General features: G+C 39.1%; 1 protein-coding gene across 4 annotated transcripts in view; it reads left to right on the top strand.

Moving 5' to 3' along the window:
- AEBP2 (AE binding protein 2) overlaps window positions 1-22,381 on the top strand; it is a 59,927-nt gene that overhangs the window by 34,417 nt on the left and 3,129 nt on the right. The window contains exons 5-8 of one of the 4 annotated variants that reach the window (XM_074871468.1): window positions 3,489-3,613; window positions 17,576-17,643; window positions 21,681-21,794; window positions 22,057-22,123. In XM_074871468.1, coding sequence (XP_074727569.1) covers window positions 3,489-3,613; window positions 17,576-17,643; window positions 21,681-21,794; window positions 22,057-22,111 — 362 coding nt within the window. In that variant the 3' untranslated portion in view covers window positions 22,112-22,123. Of the gene's footprint in view, window positions 1-3,488; window positions 3,614-5,613; window positions 5,783-17,575; window positions 17,644-21,680; window positions 21,795-22,056; window positions 22,124-22,381 lie in introns of those variants that run through there. The other 3 variants (XM_074871470.1, XM_074871469.1, XM_074871471.1) reach the window with 3 other exon arrangements.

Genomic DNA, 22,381 nt, shown 5'->3' with positions numbered 1-22,381 from the left:
TGCAATGCTGGCTGTAGAGTTTTGCCGTAAGGCAAAAATCATCTCTGAGTTGGGAACCGACTACTGTGATGTATTTCTCCAGAGGGTATGTGACCCAGAAATGTATCCAGAGCTGATGGCATTTTCTGAAAATGCTAAGTATTGGTAGCTTATCTTTAAAACTTTGTGTGGATTATTGTTGATTGGGCAAATTTGACAAAGGGCTGATACAATTTTGCTTGTCTGTCTTAGCTTAGTTTTGCTTCTAGTTAAAGAACGAAGTGTGCAAGTTTGTATGTTTTGTCTTTACAAGAAGAGTTGGGGAGGGCAAGAAACCTTATCTAAGAAGCCAAAGTAACAAAATAGCAGCATTAAGTACTTTCAGTCTAGACTACATAAAGCTAGGAACACAGTCATATTTACATATTTTAAAAGTGTCCAAAAGGAGAAATGTTGAACATATGTACCAGGTTCTCTGCAAGTTGGGTTACAAGAAGTTATGACAAATGGGTGTAAAGCAAGATGCTGTTTGATAGTGTACAATCTGTTTAAATCACTCACAAATAATCATTTGATGAAAAATTAGTTTTCCATCAGAAAACAGTTTTTTCTCCTGAAATAGTGTTGTCAACATGTTCTTTCTACCTCCTCATGGCTTGATTAGACCCTGCCTGTTTTTGCAAGGTGTAAGTGGCTTACTAAATATTTATTGACAATTGATTGCTAATACATGCTGGTACTGAACCATCCTCATGGATAAGTTCTTAATAATTTAAATACAGCAGATCAATAAATTTGCTTTCTCTGTTTTATATCTGAAGGTTAACACACTTCTGAGAGACATTAATGCATGAATAAAAAAAGGAGATGTCAGTGTGGCTTTGTATGTGATGAGAACATGATCTTCTAACTTAGACTATAAAGAGAATTCTTATGCTACTTTTTTTCTTTCATAACATCTTGCCATTCTTAAACTGTTTTGCATTTCTTTTTTCCTGTCTATAAACAGTATGTGTTATTTTAAGTTTGGAAATTAGTACTTTTATCATGAAAGCATGTTTTACTATAGACACGATTATAACTGGTTACATTAGTGGTACTATAGAGATTGATTTGTCATATAAATTTTGATGTTGCAGAGTAATTCAGGATTACAGTCAGTAGCTTTCTCTTCAGAATAGCCTTATATACGTTCACTGCTCCATGTAGTCTTTTAGACATATAGAGCCAAACATATTGAAAGTGTGTGTCTCTAAAATAGGTCATAGTATTGCTATTCTGAAGCTACCTCAAGCAATTTTTCAGAACCTAAGATTATATTTACAATGTTGTCACTTGCTTTTTCAATAGCAAAGATGACACTGTAGTTATTAACAAGCATGATAATAAAGGTCACTGTAGAAATGTAGGTGAGATAAGGAAACTTACTGTTCATGGAATTTACAGTAAGACTGTTAGTTATGTAAGACTTGGAATTTCATTTAGTAGGTTACTAGTATGAAGATTTTAATTTATCTGACTTAAGTAATTGATGTGTACTTGGAACTTGTATTAGGCAGGAAGGGAGATACCTTACTCTGAAAATAATTTTGAGGGAATAGATTTAAGATATGTGAAAGATACAGCATTAACACTCAATAAGGAATAAGTAAAACTATTCATGTGCTTTTGACAAATTGTGCCATTTCTTCTGCATATGAGTGTTATCCAATGGTAAATCCTGAAGAAATTTGCTGTATGAAACCAAAAGCAAAAATTTGAGGCTGTCTTCTCTACCCTCCCTTCCTTTCTCCCTTATATCTATTTATAAAATAGTTATATGCTTGCATCACTGACCACCTGCAGCATGAGCTCAGGTTCTATGTTACCACTTACAGCAAGAAAACACGCCAGTGAGATGATTGCCTAGTTGGCAGTATCCAACTGAGATGGAGTAAGGACAGAACATAATGTACAGATGAATGCTTAACAACATTTAGTCCCAAGAGTGTAGCAAATACTGGCTTTAAGTGGAATTTGTAGTTTGTTTTGAAATAATGGCTAGATAATCTTGATGAAAAGGAATATAGAAGTTATTTTAAATGAAGACAACAAAACTTTGATTCACTGTTTTTGCAGATTACAGGTTGATATATAGTTGATAATGTAATATCAACTCCTATTCTTAGTTTTAATTTCAGTGTGTTGTGTAGAGAAATACTGCTCTCGAGGCTTAAAAAAATCTGAATACTTTCATACTTTATTTGCTAATATAACTTTACTACTGTACTATGTCATATATTTTTAAAAATTTGTGAGAAATGTTTCTAACAGTATGAAAATGTGTCTAGTAGCAGTTATTTTTTAGTTAAAGTACTTTTAGTGTAGAATTGATAGACTTTCTTTACACTCCAAATCTGAATTCAATAATTGTTTACTGTTGAAGAAACACTTAACTATAAAAGTCCTTTTCTAGAAGGAAAAGGGCTTTATTAGTGCCTGCTGGTTTTCAGCTACTTGTAAAAGATCAGATGGATGTTAACTGCATTTTACTTATAAATTGAAGTGTAGTATGTGATGCAGTTGGTGCTTCTTGACTAGAAAATAATCTGTGTACTAATAAAGAATGACAACTTGTACATAGAAACATATCTAGCAGTGTGGAGTTTTTGACGTGACTATTCAACATTATTACTCCTTAGAGATCAAAAATTTCGTGACAAGCTAGGATTTTCTGTATGTTCACAATAATTCTTACTTAATCCTTTGCTTTGTGTTCCACTGTAGTGCCAAGTAGTTTTGTTTTCAGTGTCATTGTTGATCTGTCTGCAGCATCCCAGTACTCACTGGAAATAGCTGGGATTTTTGGTGATTATGTATTAGAGCAGATTGATTTAATAAAGTTATGAGATAAGATATAGGTATAATTCTACTTTTAAGATGTTGATTGTATGCACTATCATGTTTTAAAGTACTTTAATACTATCTTTAAAAGTCACAGCAGTAATATTAGAACTATTGACTGTGCTGTGAGGGTGACTTGGCCACTTACGTTCCCATAAACTTTTCAACCTAACTAGGCTGTTTTTGCATTAAATTAGAACTCACATTTATTAATGAATTCTGGGTTTAGTTTCTTTGTACTGGGACCTTTTTTTTTTTTTTTAAGATGATAGCAATGGATGTTCCCAGAGGAACTCAGCAAAATTAATGCATTCTTAATTTTGAAGATTAAGAAAGAGTAGAATTCGATTGGAACTTTAAAAAAATGAGCAAGTGTAGTGCAGTTTGTCAAAATAGCTATTTCATCTACAAGGAGTATGTTTTAACCAAACTTAAATGAATTATGCCCCTCTTGGAGTTATTGCTTCCTCAGTTAAATTAATATTTACAGCTCTTTGACAAGGTGGTGCTACTGCCATAATGATAAATGATTTACTAATGACACTTCAGACTTATATACATGCTTGAATGTGTTTGAATGCTTTCAGTGTGTTGAACACTAAGGGTCTCTTTTCCTTTTTTTCTAGCAAGACCTCATGACTTCTTTGATGCACAAACACTGGATGCTATAAGACATCGAGCCATCTGCTTTAACCTCTCAGCACATATAGAAAGTTTAGGAAAAGGCCACAGTGTTGTATTTCATAGTACTGTAAGTATATATGTTATGCGTTCTGTTTACCTATGTGTCTGAAAAATCTAATACTTCAGAAAGATTTCTTGTTTTCCTCTTACTGCTGTAAGTTAGTCAGAAATAAGTAATAGTGGGTATTTTACATTGTTGATTTATCTATTAGTAAATTAATTTCTAAAAGTAGTGTTAGTAGTTGTTCTAGCTCACAAATGGAATAGCTTGCAACATTTCCTGTTTGATACACTCGGGGAAATAGCTAACAGCAAGTATGTGTTGCAGAACATGGTTTTATCTTCCAAATAAGAATGCAATTCAGATAGCATTTTCATAGTCGTGAGTGATGGTGCTAATTTATACAAGGAATATTTTGAGGGTAATTGTGTAATTGAATATTTAAAGATGCTGGTCTGAAATGTGTGTTTATTCTTTTTTTTTCAGTTTAAAATCCTCAATAAATGTATTGTTGTCTCTCTTTTTTCCTGTCTTTTAATAAATGTATCACTGAAATGTCAATGAATTGATAGGAGGAAAGTACCAGGTGGGGAACTGGCCTTTAGTCCTGTTTCCATATCCTGTTTTGTTAATTTCAGTGTGTTTAGATAGGCTAGACATCAGTATTAATTTAGAAAAGTTCGAAGTGGGGAAAAAAGTACTGAATTGGGGTATAGGGGATCAGAAGTTTAAAAAAGCTATATAACCTCAGGTTTTCTTAACCAAATTGGGAGATACGGGCATGTAAAAGGTGAAGAAGAGAATTAAGAGATGGGACAAAATGAGAAGGAGGTGCTTGGTAGATTGTCAGACTAGTGTAAGATGAACAGTAGTCGAAGGAAGGAATGCTGACTGCTGTGTCTTCAGCTATGGCTTCACCTTAACACATGATTCAAACTATTGAACTGTCAGTCTCTTTCCATAAATAAAAGGTGATTTTTGTATGCATGAAACTTACTTTGTCCTGTTCTACACCACTGATGATTGTTATATCTGTGGCCTGTATTACAAATTTTTCCCAAATGATTACTTCTGAACTTTATGTGCATTGAGCACCAGCTGCAAGTGGAGATTTGCAGGTGACTTAGCTGTTACTGTATTTAAATCTCATTCTAGTTTTTCTGGCCAACATGAATTTTACAGTGCTGTGAGAAAAGCAGATTCTCTTCCAATTCACATCTTGCTTTAATCTGAAAGGTTATCCAGACAGACTACTTGGTTGTGGAAGCTCATCTCTGGCTATTGGAATAATTCATAAGGAGATGGAATTAGAGGGAGGAATGCTCCAAGTTAATTCGAACTGCTTCGAATTAACTTGGAGGAAGTGGTGAAAATCCTTTTAACTTATCCATGCATGCATCACTCGAGATGGTAGGGGATTGATTAGATCTAAAATTGCTTAGACCTCAGTTGTGGGACAGGATATACCAGTGGAAGAATTGGTCAAAGATTCCAGCCCTATGCTGTGCTTTGCTACCCTGTTTTTAGTGTGCTGCTGCAGTTGTGTGGGCTTGTGCTGGGCATGAGCTATATTGATTGATGAGACGCAGTCTAAAATCTGCTTTAAAAGGAAAAGATAGAATAGAAGCAGTCTTATGGATGTACACTGTTACTGAGCTAATGGTCACCTCAGCTGCAAACATATTTTGCATAACTTGTAAGCATTAGGACATTGAATTTGAATGGTGACTGGCTAAATAGCGTAATATGGTTTGTGCAGTCCACCTTCAGGTGAAGAAAAAATGTGCAATTATCAAGGGCATTAATTTGAAAGAAAAATATTCAAGGCAAAATTGTCTTGCTGTCTGAAAACTGACATAAATGATGTAGGTTTTTTTTTTTTAAATGCAGCATACAAATAATGTCAGCCCAATGCAGTATTTTACAGGATGAATATCCTAGTGAAGAATTACTGATGTGAAGAATTTCTGAGCAGTTTCTGTAGATACCTTTCATGTCCTGTGAAAAGGCACTCATTTATATATATTTTTTTTATATCTTTTTTTAACCCATCCTTTTCTTTGCAGATATGGAAAGCTGTAGAATGCAGTCATCAATAAAGCCTTTTTGAAGAAATGCTTTTGCTATTCAGAGTTGACCTTTGACTTCATTGTGAATTTTTTTTATTGGAGTCAAAATCTTGGTACTTTGATTCTCTGAATTGTCAGATGGAAAAAGTAAAGCATTTAAAGTAAACCTACAGAGAAGATACTATACTGATTAAAAAATGCAGCTTATAGGTTACGCTGTCTGCTGCCCCCCCCTCCCCCTGCTAGAATTAATTATCTAAAATTTTTGAATACTAAATATTCTTCACTGCTTTTAGCTTTTTTCAGTTCAGTGCAGCGATGGCATGTATTGATACTAGTTAGATGTGTTTTGAATAAAACTTTGAAACACAGTGAAATGGATAAAGATGCATACCAATTTATAGGGTGAAATTTTTTTCTTTTTCCAGAAGGGGTCAGCAGAACTCCATTTCTGATTTGAGGCAACTTTGCACATTTCCTTCAGAGATAAATTCAAATTAAATTTCCCTTTTGTTTCTGGGACAGTACATGAAATTTAGAGACTATAGTAAGAGTTTTTTCAAATACAGCTTTATTGAGCATACATCTACTGGCTGAATTATATTTTTAAATGGAACACTTAAATGGACTTAAGTTCTTTACAAAACAATTTCAAGTCTTCAGAGCATCATTATTGCAGACATGCTAATTTCTTCCCTTTCAGTTGTTACTTTTCTAGACTTGACTGTAAAGCTGATTACTAGTGTCAAAATAGCAAATTTTCTCAATTTTTTTTTTTTTTAAGTTCTTGCAATTTTGCATTTATCTGCATCATAGCTGTGTTTCTTAGTCTAGCCTGTTTCAGATATGGTAAAATTTCCATTTCACTAGTTGTGATAAAAGTGGATATTTCTTATACCTTTTATAAAAACAACTTTAAATTTGAAAATTTAAAAATATATGTGGGAAACAGCAGTGGCAGCTATAGATGCCAGATTTCTCCTGTCTCCTAGAAGAAAGCTAACATACTACATTAATATTAAACAAAAATAAGCTTGTTCCATATATGGAGAGAGGATCTTTCATACCAGTCAAAACCAAGTGAATAGCTCAGATTTTGAGTATTGGTTATTTAGCAGGGACAGTATAAGCCAATGATATGGGGAAAAGTTTGCAGAATTCACATTGGATACAAGTATATCTCTCTGTGTGAAAGCATCCTAGCTATAACTTTCATAGCTTTCATGTGTTATATATGATTAGCCGCTCTTTTATGAAATTTTTTTTTTCCTACTGCTAACAGTTAGTTTGTCCTATTAAACTTCTGGTCAAGCCCTTAGTTTAGTACTGATTGGTTGAAGATGTTACTAGGGCTCTAGAATAAGAGAGTGGTACTTGCAGTGGTATAATTCAGGCAGTACTTGAATTGCCCTAAATTTTGTACCCGGAATCTCTTACACATTGGTGTTTCATTTTTTGAGTTTTTATAAATATCTCTTTTCAGTGTGGTGATGGTAAGACAGCAGAGTCCTAAACATTGTACTGCATATTCCTGAAAATGAGACATTGTTAATGTCAAGAGTTTGTCTGTACTTTTTTTTACGTTGCAGAATGAAGGTGATGGTATTGGGTGGTTTTTACAGAGATATATGATGTTCTGGAATCAACACGTATTATACTGTAAATCCCCATAGAAGCAGTGCTGTTGATGATGTGATAGAGGGACAGCAACCCCAGCTTTAGTACTTAGTTGTAATATACATCTGTGACTTGTGTATTTTGTATGGTTTCCTAGTTCATACTTTTCAAGTTTTAGGATGAAGTGCAGTTTGTGGAGAACTTCTTCCTTCTAACTCGGGTGTAGCTAGTTTACTGTGTCCAAATGCTAACATTTTAAAATGTCACCTGTAAACTTTTCAATATGTGATATTCATGATGCATTACATGAGAGAACATACGTGTCTCATTAAAACTTGAAGGTTAATTTGAGAATGAACTGGACCATACAAGAAAATGTATGGTTTTGAATGGAAAAGTTGACTAGAACTGAGTTTTATTTGCCCTGTAAAGTGAACTTTGACTTATCTTTATTTGGTTCTAGGCTCAGGTGCTCAAGTCTACAGCAAAGAAACTGAGTTTGCAGAAGAAGCTGCTGGGTTCTGGGCAAAGGCTAAAACTTAAAGTTGGAAGGGCTTGGAGGAGTGCTTTCTAAATATTTCCTTTTTTTTTTTTTTTTTTTTAAATAGATGAGGGTTTTAATTCCTGGTCCAAATTTTAGCAAAAGGATGTATCCTGTTGTGGGTATAGCTTGAGATGTATGACGAAAAGTCTTAGCAATGTTTCACATGCCTAAATTAAAGAGCCTTAAAATATTCTTTGACACGAGTCAATTAAACTTTGTCTAATTTGCAAAGATGCTAAAAAAAGGACTTTTACTGTTATTTAGCTACAGTATCCCACTATGAAGTCCTATTGCAGTTCTTGCAGGGAGCATTCCTTCAATTTATCTTGAATTGCCTGATATCAAAAGCAGATTTCCTCACTCTGCCTTCCAATCCCATTTCCAGATGAATTATGAATATATGTTAAATGAGGGGTCCTAAAACTGGTGCTAACTAATGGGAGCCTCCTCCTTTTGTAAGAACTATGCATTTATTACTTCTCTAAGCTTAGGACATTGGATGGCCTTTTCCATATCTCATGACAGATTGGTTTAAAGCATTTTAGTGTGAGACTTCAGTATTTTTTAGAAACTGTGTCTCAAACACTGTGATGGGTTGACCTTGGCTGGATGGCAGGTGCTGATGAAAGCCACTCTGTCACTCACCTCAGCTGGACAGGGGAGAGAAAATACAATGAAAGGATTGTGGGTTGAGATAAGGACAGGGAGAGATCACTTGCCAATCTCTGTCATGGGCAAAACAGACTTGACTTGGGGAAATAAATTAAATAAATTCAGATCAGAGTAGGGTAATGAGAAATAAAACCAAATCTTAAAATGCCTTCCCCCCTACCCCTCTCTTCTTCCCAGGCTCAACTTCACTCCCAATTTCTCTACCTCCTCCCCCCTGAATAGTGCAGGGGGACAGGGAATGGGGCTTCTGGTCAGTTCATCACACATTGTTTCTGCCACTCCTTCCTCACACTCTTTCCCTGCTCCATGGGAGACAGTCCTCCATGAACTTCTTCAACATGGACCCTTCTCATGGGCTGCAGTTCTTCATGAACCTGTCCAGCATGGGTCCCTTCCACAGGCTGCAGTCCTTCAGGAATAGACTGCTCCAGCAGGGGTCCCCCACAGGTTACAAGTCCTGCCAGCAAACCTGCTCCAGCCGGGGCTCCTCTCTCTCCACAGGTCCTGCCAGGAGCCTGCTCCAGTGTGGGCTTCCCATGGGGTCACAGCCTTCTTTGGACACATCCACCTGCTCCAGAGTGGGATCTCTCCTTGGGCTGCAGGTGGATCTCTGCTCCACCGTTAATGTCCATGTGCTGCAGGGCACAGCTGCCTCGCCATGGGCTGCCCCATGGGCTGCAGGAGAATCTCTGCTCCAGGGCCTGGAACACCTCTTCCCCCACCTTCTTCACTGCCCTTGGTGTCTGCAGAGTTGTTGCTCTCACATAGTCTCTCTTTCTCTCTCTCTCTGGCTGCAGCTGCACAGGGTTTTTTTTCCCCGTCTTAAATATGTTACCACAGAGGCTCTATCACGGTCACTGATGGTCTCAGCCTTGGCCAGCAGTGGGTCTGTCCTAGAGACAGCTGGCATTGGCTCTGTCAGACACAAGGGAAGCTTCTGGCAGTTTCTCACAAAAGCCACCCCTGTAGCGCCCCCCCCACTATCAGAACTTTGCCATGCAAACCCCAGATTCCAGTTCTCATCTAAAAGCATTTTGATACCTTCAAATATCTCAAATATATCTGTATTAATAATCCAGCTGTTAAATCCATGGACATTTCTCTCTGCATCACTTTTGTTTAGAAGGTCACTGCATAGTTGTAAAAATAAAACTTAAAAAAAAATTGTGAATTCCTTGAAATGTCATGACGAAGTTTAATTTACCATGATATTAATTTGTGGGAAATTGGTTTGGTTGATGCAGATTATGGACTTCAGTATTTAAGTTCCATATACTACATTTTAGTTTGGCCTTTTTCATAAGGATCACTTACCACCCTTCTTCTATCTCTGTGCTTTAAAGGTTCTCTAGTAAACTTTTTGGAGTTTACAGTCTCTGCAGTGACTGTGTATAGAATCTTTCAAAGATTTAATAAGCATTTTGTGATCAGAGGTGCAGATGGTAGGGGAATTGGTGTTTGAAGCAAATAGGAAAATCTGTATGAAGTATTGTGACGTAGTAAAGGAGAAGCTGTGGGTAAATAATAGAAGAGGAAGCAAATGGCTTTTCCCTGTTTTTCTGGATACTGTAAATTTTTGGGATACCTTTTGAATGCTAATGTTAAAGAATATATTTGTACCTGCTTGAACAGATTTATTTTTTATACTTTCTGTGTGTGTATTTCTAACTTAATCTTGGCTAAAGATAGGAGTCTAGCTTTCAGGGTCCTGCACCTAAAAACTTCGTTTCTCCGTGAGAGTATCTTATGTGCTTGTCCTGGTTTCAGCCAGGATAGAGTTAACTTTCCTTGGGCTGAGAGGGAGCACAGCTGGAGGTCTGGGCCCAATCGGTCATTGAAGTATTCCATATCATGTGATGTCATGCTCAGTATATGAAGGAGGCATGTGCTCTCTCATTTCCATTTTTCCAGTTGGCACAGTGGGGTCTTTGGTGTGGTCGGGATCGCTGCTGCGGGCAGGCTGTGTACCGGTCACCAGGTGGTGAGCAACTGCATTGTGTATTATCTATTTCGACTTACTATTGTTACTGTTGTTTTGTTACTATTACTAAACTGCTTTTTTTTTTTTTAATTCAACCTAGGAATTCTCTTTTTTTTTTTTTTTTTGTCCCTCCCCTATTTAGGGGGGGGAGGGGGGGGGAATAAGTGACTGGCTGCGTGGTGATTGGCTACTGACTGAGTTCAAACCATGACAGTCTTTTCAACACCCAACTTGGGGCACAAGGTTTCAAGATAACAACAGGTTGGGTCATAATGTCAATTGCTTGGGTCCTTAAGATTTTATCACCTCATTTGCTATACATAGTCCCCATGCTGCTGCTCACCACCCATGAGAGTTGGGTTAAGATTTTGGTTTTGCTGTACTATGTGATGCTGATCTATGACACGATACAGTCATTGATCCTGGGGCTACTTAATTGTGTTTGAGAATTTCAGGAATTTTAAATATCGTTGGAATGTTGACATTAACATTGTTGTCTTACTGCTAGGAGCCAGTCTGTTCCTGCATGTGGTTCAGGTTTTGTTCAGGGTTAAGCAACTATTTAAGAGTATCACCTGGAAATCTACCCCAAGGTTGGAGAATTATGAGTGGCTGGGGGTGTGGAGTAGCATGGACAAGTACCTAGAACAGTGGGCACTTCCGGTGTATTGGAACTTCACTCCCAAACAGGTGCAGAATCCTGAAGAAATAGTAAAATATTTGGGAAAAGTATGTTGTCACCCAGGTAATTCCAGAGAGGCACAGCTCACTGCAACATGCTGGGGCCTAGCCCACGCCTACTGAGTGCTATTAAACACTGCTTAGCACCCTCAAAAGGAAGAGAAGGGCTCTGGATCTGGTAACAGAATAACAGACACTGTAACCACTCCAAAGTCCACAACAGAAACTGCAGCCACTACAACCCCGAGGACAGGCGCTGCAGCTGAACCAGCGAACCAACCCATGACGGTGTCAGGTGCTCCCATACATAAGAAGAAATACACAAGAAAATCCCCTCACAATGTACAGGGTGATGACGAACCAGGCCCATCACGAGAACAGGAGGAGGAGGCAGAGGCAGTGATAGTCACCCGATCCTTATCCCTGAGTGAGTTGTGAGACATGTGAAAAGATTTCAGCCGCCATCCAGGTGAGCAACTCATTACCTGGCTGCTCCGGTGCTGGGTAAGCGGGGCCGGTAGCGTGGAATTAGAGGGTAGGGAGGCGAGGCAGCTGGGATCCCTGTTAGGGAAGGGGGCATCGACAAAGCCATTGGAAAGGACACACAAAATCTCAGTCTCTGGAGGCGATGTCCTGGTTTAGCTAGGATAGGGTTAAGTTTCCCCAGCAGTGGGGGGGAAGCTCTAGCCGGGTTATTCATATACCACGCTGACGGGTTATTCGTATACCATGCTGACGTCATGTCCGGGCGCCGGAGCACAGGAGAATCGGTGAGCGTGTGGGTTATGCGATCACTCTGCTCTCACTGCTGTATCGGTATATATTTTGCTCTGTTCATTGTTATTACTGTTACTGTTATTGTTATTGTTGTTTATTTTGTTGCGGTTGCACTGTTGTATTAAACCTCTCCTTATCTCAGCCCCGGGGTTTATATTTCACTCCCTTTGTGGGGGAGGGGCAGCGGCCGTGTGGTCTCAGACCCTGGCAGGGACTAAACCACCACAGGCGACTTCTGTCAAGTGTGAGGGAGAGGTATCCCTTCAAGGAAGATTTTGCATGTCAACCAAGTAAGTGGACCACTATGGAAAGACGCATTCAATACCTGAGGGAGCTAGCTGTGCGGGAGATGGTTTACTATGACCCAGATAATGCACAGCTACCCACAGATCCAGATGAAGTCCAGTGAACCTGGCCCATGTGGCGGAAGTTTGTACGGAGCACACCATCATCATATGCCAGTGCATTAGCAGTAATGGACTGGAGAGACAAAGAGAGACCAAGAGTGGGTGAATTGGCTCACCGACTACGACAACATGAAGAAAGTCTCTCTTCCCCCCTCACTGTAGCTGTGGAGAAATTATCTCAAGAATTCCAGCAATTTAAAGAGGACATGTCCTACTCCTCACCTGCATGGACTAGGATCTCAGCTATTTGGAGCAGTCACTTCTCTAGTCAAGAGAACTGGTACACACCACGGGGGAACCTGTGACATTGTCTGCATGACCATGGAGAACACATGAAGAAATGGGATGGAAAACCTACCTACCTCCTAGAACAGTGGGTATGTGAGTTGGAAGGAAAACCAACTACAAAACAGGGTTCTTTCAGGAGAAATGCTGCTCCAGTTTACAGTAATCAGGTGCCTAAACAGAGCAGAAAGGTTGACTTTGCTCACAATCCTGTGAGAAGAACATATGATTTGTATTCACAAGAAGTGAGTGACCATGATGAGACTGAAACCCATGCACACCACACTAACCCATTTGCTGTTAGCGGGTATTATGACCAACATTAGAGGGGCCCTGCCTCCAGCCAGGTGGAGGACAGGGACAATCGAGTTTATTGGTCCATGTGGATTCGATGGCCTGGCACATCTGACCCCCAGCAGTAAAAAGCTTTAGGGGACAGTGGTGCTCAATGCACCCTAATGCTGCTAAGTTTTAAAGAGGCAGAACCCATTTGTATTTCAGGAGTAACAGGGGAGTCTCAACAGTTGACTGTATCGGAGGCCAAGGCAAGCCTAACTGGAAAAGAGTGGGAAAAACACCCCATTGTGACTGGCCCAGAAGCTCCACGAATTCTTGGTATAGATTATCTCAGGAGAGGGTATTTTAAGGACCCAAAAGGGTATCAGTGGGCTTCTGGTGTAGCTGCCTTGGAAACAGAAGAAATTAAACAGCTGTCTGTGTTACCTGGTCTCTCAGAGGATCCTTCTGTTGTGGGACTGCTGATGGCCAAAGAACAATGGGTGCCAACTATCACTACAACAGTGCACTGACGGCAATATTGCACCAGTTGAGACTCTGTAATCCCTATCCATAAACTGATTCGTCAGCTAGAGAGCCAAGGAGTCATCAGCAAGACGCGCTACCCCTTTAACAGCCCCATATGGCCAGTGAGAAAGTCTAATGGAGAGTGGAGATTGACAGCGGACTATCGTGGCCTGAATGAAGTCACACCACTGCTGAGTGCTGCCGTGCCAGACATGCTAGAACTTCAGTATGAACTAGAGTTGAAGACAGCCAAGTGGTACACCACGATTGATATTGCTAATGCATTTTTCTCCATCCCTCTGGCAGCAGAGTGCAGGCCACAGTTTGCTTTTACCTGGAGGGGTGTCCAATACACCTGGAATCGACTGCCCCAGGGGTGGAAACACAGCCCCATCATTTGCCATGGACTGAGCCAGACTGCACTGGAACAGGGTGAAGCCCCACAACACTTACAGATGACATCATTATATGGGGTAATACAGCAGAAGAAGTGTTTGAAAAAGGGGAGAAAATAGTCCAAATCCTTCTGAGAGCCAGTTTTGCCATAAAGCGTGGTAAGGTCAAGGGACCTGCACAAGAGATTCAGTTTTTAAGGAATAAAATGGCAAGATGGACGTCGTCAGATTCCAATGGAGGTGATTAATTAAATAACAGCTATGTCCCCACGGGCTAACAGAAAGGAAGCGCAAGCTTTCTTGGGTGTTGTGGGTTTCTGGAGACTGCACATTCCAAATGACAATCAGATTGTCAGCCCTCTCTATCAAGTGACCCAGAAAAAGAATGACTTTATATGGGGTCCAGAGCAACGACAAGCTTTTGAACAAATTAAACAGGAAATAGTCCATGCAGTAGTCCCCTTGGGCCAGTTCGGACAGGACAAAATATCAGAAATGTGCTCTACACTGCAGCTGGGGAGAATGGCCCTACCTGGAGTCTCTGGCAGAGGGCACCAGGGGAGACTCAGGGTTGACCCCTGAGGTTTTGGAGTCAGGGATAAAGAGGATCTGAGGCCCACTATACTCCAACTGAAAAGGAGATATTAGAGCATATGAAGGGGTCTGAGCTGCTTCAGAGGTGGTTGGGACTGAAGCACAGCTCCTTCTGGCTCCTCGACTGCCAGTGCTGGGCTGGGTGTTCAAAGGGAGTGTCCCCTCTGCACACCATGCAGCTGATGCCACGTGGAGTAAATGGGTCGCATTAATCACACAACGGGCTCGAATACGGAGCCCCAGCTGTCCAGGAATAATGGAAGCAATTACAAATTGGCCAGAAGGCAAAGATTTTGGAATGGTGCCAGAGGAAGAGGTGACACAGGCTGAAGAGGCCCCACCATATAATAAACTACTGGATAACGAGAAGCGATGTGCCCTGTTTACTGACGGGTCCTGTCGCATTGTGGGGAAACATCGAAGCCCCACACAACAGGTTGCTGAAGCTGCTGAAGGAGAAGGTGAATCGAGTCAGTTTGCAGAGGTGAAAGCCATCCAGCTGGCCTTGAATATCGCTGAGCGGGAAAAGTGGCCAGTGCTCTGTCTCTATACTGACTCATGGATGGTGGCAAATGCGCTGTGGGGGTGGTTACAGCAGTGGAAATGGAGCAACTGGCAGCGCAGAGGCAAACCCGTCTGGGCTGCTGAATTATGGCAAGATATTGCTGCTCGGGTAGAGAATCTGGTTGTGAATGTACGTAGACACTCATGTACCCAAGAGCCGGGCCACTGAAGAACATCAGAACAACCCAACAGGCAGATCAAGCTGCTAAGATTAAGGTGGCTCAAGTAGATCTGGACTGGCAACATAAGGGTGAACAATTTATGACTCGCTGGGCCCATGACTCCTCAGGCCGTCAGGGAAGAGATGCAACATATAGATGGGCTTGTGACCGAGGTGTGGACTTAACCATGGCTGCTATTGGACAGGTAATCCATGAATGTGAGACATGTGCTACGATCAAGCAAACCAAACGGTTAAAGCCCATTTGGTATGGAGGATGATGGTTAAAATGTAAATATGGGGAGGCCTAGCAGGTTGATTATGTCACGCTCCCACAAACTTGGCATGGGAAACACTGTGCTTACAATGGTGGAAGCAGCCACCGGATGGGTGGAAACTTATGCCATGCCCAATGCCACTGCCTGGAACACCAGTTTAGGCCTTGAGAAGAAAGTCTTATGGTGCCATGGCACACCAGAAAGGATTGAGTCGGATAATGGGACACATTTCCAAAACAACCTCATAGACACTTGGGCCAAAGAACATGGTATTGAGTGGATATATCACATTCCCTACCATGCACCAGCCTCTGGGAAAATTGAGTGATACAATGGGTTGCTGAAAACTACACTGAGAGCAAGGGGTGGTGGAACTGTCAAACACTGGGACATGCATTTAGCAAAAGTCACCTGGTCAGTCAATACCAGAGGATCTGCCAAGCAAGCTGGCCCTGCTCAGTCAAACCTCCTACATACTGTAGATGGGGATAAAGTCCCCGTAGTGTGCATTATAAATATGCTGGGGAAGACAGTCTGGGTTACTCCTGCTTTGGGTAAAGGTCAACCCATGCCTGGGATTACTTTTGCCCAAGGACCTGGGTGCACTTGGTGGGTAATGCAGAAGGATGGAGAAGTCTGATGTGTGCCTCAAGGGTGTTTGATTTTAGGTGAAAATCGCCAGTGAATTGAACTGTCAAATAAGCCTGTTATTGCAATTGGTGCCCCGCAACATCCTCCTGCCACATTCAAAGCCTCCTGCTCCACCAACTGAGCCAACTCCACCTCATTCCTCGAGCCTTAAAGACTCATGACAGATGGAACCCAAAGTTATGGACTAAATGAACTCAGGAGACATTTTGGAAGGATGGTCCATAGACTAAGGGAATGATATCTGTGAGACCTGGGAAAGGGGTGGTGATTCCTTAGAATGCATTTGGAACCTGAGCATGAAGTCAATGGTATGGAATAAGGGTGGAGACTGCCCTGGTTTCGGCCAGGATAGAGTTAACTTTCCTAGGGCTGAGAGGGAGCACAGCTGGAGGGCCGGGCCCAGATCGGTCATTGGAGTATTCCATATCATGTGATGTCATGCTCAGTGTATAAAGGAGACACGTGCTCTCTCATTTCTGTTTTTCCGGTCAGCGCAGCAGGATCTTTGGTGCGGTTGGGATCACTGCTTGGGGTGGGCTGCATACCAGTCGCCAGGCGATGAGCAACTGGATTGTGTATTACTCATTTGGACTTACTGTTGTTACTGTTGTTTTGTTACTATTACTAAACTTGGGGGGGGGGGGGCAGTATTTAACCTATGAATTTTCTTTTTTTTTTGGTCCATCCCCTATTTCACTGGGGCGGGGGGGGGGCAGGCGGAAGGTAAGTGACTGGCTGCGTGGTGATTGGCTACTGGCCAAGTTCAAACCATGACAGTGCTGGTCTACTGTGAGCTAGTATGAGAAAGGAGTTCTCACTTCTTGCCTGGGATCTTACCAGTGGAGTACATACGTTAATTTAAACTCCATCAATTGTTGACAGGTCTTTGACATGTTATTTGATTTGTCATTCATATAACAATAGTATCAAGTGCATTCTCTACAGGGTTAAGGGTCCCTGTTATGTATGCATTAAACAATCTCTGTAAGCTTCTGAGTTCTTCCAAGTAGCCTTTGTCGTTCCATCATTCAGTGCTTGGTTTAGGTATTGAAAAGGAATGAGTAAAGTTTACCTAGGAAGTTATACAATGTGATGTGTCCCGATGTCAAAGCATTTGTAAGAGAAGATTTTATTTTTATGTCACATTATAATTAAACTATAAGCTGCATCATTTTCTCACATCTTTTAGATGTCTTGTGGAACAACATGAGCATATTTGTAGAGGAATGTATATTCTTCAAAGCTTTTGGAGTAGTTGCTTAAAAATTTGAACTATTTTAAAAGAAAGAAGATTACTTACAGGATGCTTTTTTTTTTTTTTTTTCAGGGACCACTCAGTAGATAAATGTTAAAGAAAAATATTAAACCTTGTCAAGAATGATTTGAGTAGTGACATGTACATTCTAACTATATATAGAATTAATACAACTTTCAAAGAGTAAAACAGTTGGCCTTTTATGAATGTCTAGTTGAACATGAAGAGCAACAGTTTTTGAGCAAAAAAATCTGCAGATTTGATTTTAATTATGATTTATGTAATTATTGTTAGGTAATAGCTAAAAGAAAAGAAGATTCTGGGAAAATAAAACTCTTGCTTCATTGGACACCAGAGGACATGTGAGTATATTGCTAGTGATACGATATAGGTTTTAAATTGGGAAGGATTTACAGTGGGGTAAATGAACTGTCTGTCACTATGTCATGCCTTTGAATATTTAAATAAAAATGTTTTTAAAAAATGCTTTTTAAAAAAATTAGAAGTTTAAAAAATAATAAACAATGCTTTAATTGGTTTTTACTTTAGCTTTCCAGTCTTTAGACTCTGATACCTGTTCAGGTAAATTTGAAGCTGTATTTTTGATGCATTTTGTCACTATGGGTATTAATTACAAGGTTCTCTAATTATTGAATGGGGAGTTCAGGTTGGTTTTGCCAGCCATAAACATAGGGAAATTTATCACTGAGGTAACTGTTCTACCCACTGATTTATCATGATCCTAAAATACTTCTAGGTACTGAAAAATGTACAATCATCAGTGTAACAGTAGAACTACAAGAATCTTTGCCTAGGTGCCACAATTTAACAGCATAATAACCACAGTTGGCTCTTTAAGGTATCCATCTCATATTGCTGCTTCTTTGGATTCTCCCACTGAAGCCTGGAATACTCTTCTGGCATGTTTGGCTGCTTTTTTCTCTTGGTTTTTCAAAGTGCTGCCTTGTTCCAAATGAGGAGGCTTGTGTGTAATGCAGAACGAAGGTACTGCCTTGGGTAGGCTTGGGACATGTGAAGTAGCAAGTGTGCTTTAGAAATAATTTATCTACTTTGATCTCTTTCTTCTGACACAAAGTAATTTATATGTAAATATTTTGATCTTAATTTTATGAAAAAGTAGAATAAATGTTTAGTTTCCACTAGGCTGTAGGAGAGCAGTAGGCAGAGTAGTTTTAGGAGCTGTTTGCTCTGTTTTCTGCAAGTTTTGAGGTGATTACATTTCTTTTTAAAGGTAAGAATAACTGTAATAGAATTTATTTCTTGGATCCATGCTCCTGCATACTGATTCCTGGATCCATACTCCTGCATACAGATGAAGTTATTGGGACATTTAGTTCACATTAAGATGGAAGTTACTGAGACATATAGTTCTCACTAAGATGAATAGCTGCATAATAAGGTAGGACATGCAGGTTTAGAGGTTCTTTCTTAAAAGGAACTTTGGTTTTACCAGGAAGATATCTCTAAATTGCTAGAACTCATTAGGTAAGGATGTCTTAAGTTTCAGATGAAATAGTCATAGTTCATGCAATTAACTTTTAAAACAAGGGGATCTCTTAAATTTGGTGCTACTTTTAAGTGGTTGAGTGGGATGGTAATGCGTAACAGAAATTAGCGTAACAGAAATTTAGCTTTGCTTTGGTGAAGTGGTTTAAATTACTCAGTTTTGTAGTGTCCTAAATGAGTCACGTGCGGTAGTGTGAATTTGGCAGTGTGAATCTTTTATAACTTTTCTTTGCAGAGGACTAGGGTTGCTGATAAGTTATCTGCAGCAATGTTTGGCATTTTGTTGCAATTTTAAAGTCTGTATAGCTTTTGCTGCTCATTGCTGCACTTGTAGACTGCAAGTTTCATTTCAGCTTGGGAGAGAGTAGCCAAAAAAACTACACCTTTTACTAGAACATTTTACTTCCTTTTGGGACAGCTGGTAATACTACATGTAACAGCATTCTGAAATTATTCATATTGAAATATTACAGATAAAGACAGTTAATTGCATTTTAAGAGAAAAAGCATTAAAAAAGCATATAGCACTCTGGGAACATGAAAAGTAAATTAAAAAATCAGTACTTTTTTGCTAATACAGAGTCAAATGAGTGTTTTGCTCATGCAGATGAATACAATATTAGAATCTCTGCATTGGAGAAGACAATTATTCGATAATGTTAAGACATCCCTGATAGAATGTAGATTTGGTTGGTCAGGTCAAAGAAATAATGTGTTTTACATTGATATTTCTTGCATCTTGGTTGGGTTAGGTAAAGGGTATATTTCCTGTGCTGAATGATGTAGTGTTGAAGTATTGAGTATTCGGTAGATTCAATTTCATCTTGATTATTACAGTTAAGAACAGCAAATGCAAGGTGTCATGGCTCATGTCATCCATCTGTCTTACACAGTGAATGTACTCACACTTTAGAAAAGTTGAACGCAGTCATGATGATTACTTTATATTGTGCTAAGCTGTTCATCAGCCTTTCAGATGGAGCTAGTAATAACCATCTAACTTTTTCTACTCTGAGTCATCTTGAGAAGCTGTTAAACTGCTTCAGGTTATCTGTACATTAAGTATTTTTTCAGGAAAAGTAAATACTAATCTTTAACCCATTTTCTATACAAGAGGGATATAACTTTAAAATTATTTTTTTTAGAGCAGGAGTTTATTCTTTGTGCTAGTACTTCTTAGCTTACTGAGTTGTCTATATGTTTCAAATAGTCTTTGCATGTGAAAAATTTTCTTATTTGCTGTTTGTATTGTTTTGCATCTTCAGCATATAGCTTCTACTAAAATTGTTTTCCAAATGTTGCTTGTCAAAAAAAATATTTTGGCTTTAAAAAAAAAAAAAGCCTTATGTTTTTCTCACCTTTCATGATCTGTATCAAACCTTAGTAGATATACAGATTGCATACTGGGTGGGTTCTTCCCTCCACCCCCCCTCCCTTTTTTTTTTCTGTTTTTTTTCTTCCACCTTCATCTGAAAAGGGAGAAATATCATTGGACAAACTCTTTTTCCTACTAGGATAGAAGTTCTGTTGTTTCATTTCATTTTTTGGATAGCTCACCCAAAAAATTGAATTTGAGTTACAGCTAACTTTGGAAAAATAGAGTTTCAGTTTAATAATTTGTAAAAGTCTGCAATTGCATATAGCTTTGGTCGGAGAAAGGACTGTTTCATTTAGATAGTCTTAAATGTTGGGTTTCAGTTTGAAACTTGTTTCAGAATGTTAGAAATCTTAATTACAAATTTAAACTCTTCCCCAACCTGAAATTAATTTTTGGCTCCTAGGTCATGTAAAAAAAAAAAAAAACCAAACCAAAAAAACCCCACAAAGAAAAAAAAAAAAGAAAAACAGACTTTATGTGGTCTGATAATAATCTTAGGGGGTGCTTGGATTATTTTTTTGGGGGAGGGGGCAGGATGTCCTTTTTGTTTTGTTTTTTCCCCACAGTAGTAGAAGTAAAGTAGGTCGCTTGTATGTTCTGCACAGCCTTGATCAATGCTAACTTTTGGAAGGAGGTAGGAAAGCATGTTTTCAGTAAGACACTGATGACGTCTGCAAGTCCAGTGCCTCTCTTAATAATGTGTTACTTGAAAACCTCATCAGGCCCTTAAAAACCCGATGTGCTTTCAGTAAGAGAAGCAAAAATTCAATAAGCCACTCTGAAGTAGGTGTGTTTCGTTTCAGGGAATTAAAGTACATAATACAGATCAATTGTGTATGTTATCTCCAGCTCTCTTCCCCAAGTTTCACTGCAAGTGGCACTGAAGCAACAATTCCCTTTAATGTGTAAAGACATTTTATTCCATCTCACAACAAGAACTGTTACATAGCCAAAACATTTTGTGGTGATTGCCTGTATTTCCTCAGAAGATAATCAAACAATTAACTTCAGCAGAGTTGGAGCATTTTGACATTGAAATGTTTGAACTCGGAACAAGCAAATTCGTGTAACGAACCTCAGTGCCTGCAGTCGATATTCCGGCCTTTACTTACTTTTTTCACAGAATCAAAGAATTTGATGCCCAGTAAAATAACGTCTTTTCAAAGACCTGTTTTTTTTCCTGCTATCCATTTTCACTTTAACTTGTTAAAATGGAGAATGTGGTGCCATTATCATTGTATGTTTGGTTTAGTAGTATTCGAGAATAATCTAAATTCTGTTTAGTATATTTTACTCTGAGAACTTGAGAAACATTGAAGTATAATGTGTAAAGACTGGCTGCCTTTTTCTCGCTCCAGTGAAGATGCTTTTTAACCAGTGAAATGTGCAGATTACTTTAAAAAACTTCATATGTACTAGTTTACCACATAATTTTATGGTAAGAAAAGCAGTTGATCTTTTTTGAATATTTTTATTTTATTTATTTATTCATAGTCTGCCTGATGTGTGGGTAAATGAAAGTGAGCGACATCAGTTAAAAACTAAAGTAGTTCATTTATCAAAACTACCAAAAGATACTGCCTTGCTTCTGGACCCAAACATATACAGGTAACGTCCTAATTTTGAAACTTTCTTCACTTAAATATAGCCTTAAGCCTCACTTAACTTTTTGACGTTGGAAAATCAGCATTGCTAATGCATTATACACCAGACCAGGGAGCCTCGATCCTGTCAGCGTCCAGGAGTTAAGTTCTGAGGTCTTAAGTTGTTTCAGAATTACTTAACTTCTTGAACTGAACTCTAGTTACTGAGAAACGGGGAATGTGTGTATTTACCAAGTGTATTTTACTTTTTTGTGCTTGGTGTACAGAAATTCTAGTAAAGGAGGTACATACAGTGGAATCCTGAAAGATCACTTCTGTTAAGATCACATACTGGTTTGTATACCAATTTTTTTAAAGTCCAAATTTATCTTTACATATTTTATATTCAACTGTAATACATGCAGTATTACCTTGAAATCTGTACTTGTATACAAGTACTGTTATTTTTTAATACGAGATTCTTTAGAGGGGGACAGAAGGGGGAAGGTACATGTTACTTGTCTTTAAGCTGCATTCACATTTGTGTTTTTAGGACTTCAGATTGGCTTCTAATCCATCTTGTTCTAATAATTTCCTGGGTTTTTTTGTTTC

Source organism: Strix uralensis, chromosome 5, assembly GCF_047716275.1.
Source record: "Strix uralensis isolate ZFMK-TIS-50842 chromosome 5, bStrUra1, whole genome shotgun sequence".
Lineage (NCBI taxonomy): Eukaryota > Metazoa > Chordata > Aves > Strigiformes > Strigidae > Strix > Strix uralensis.
The sequence above is the reverse complement of the archived record's forward strand: the minus strand, read 5'-3'. Positions and strand labels throughout refer to the sequence as shown.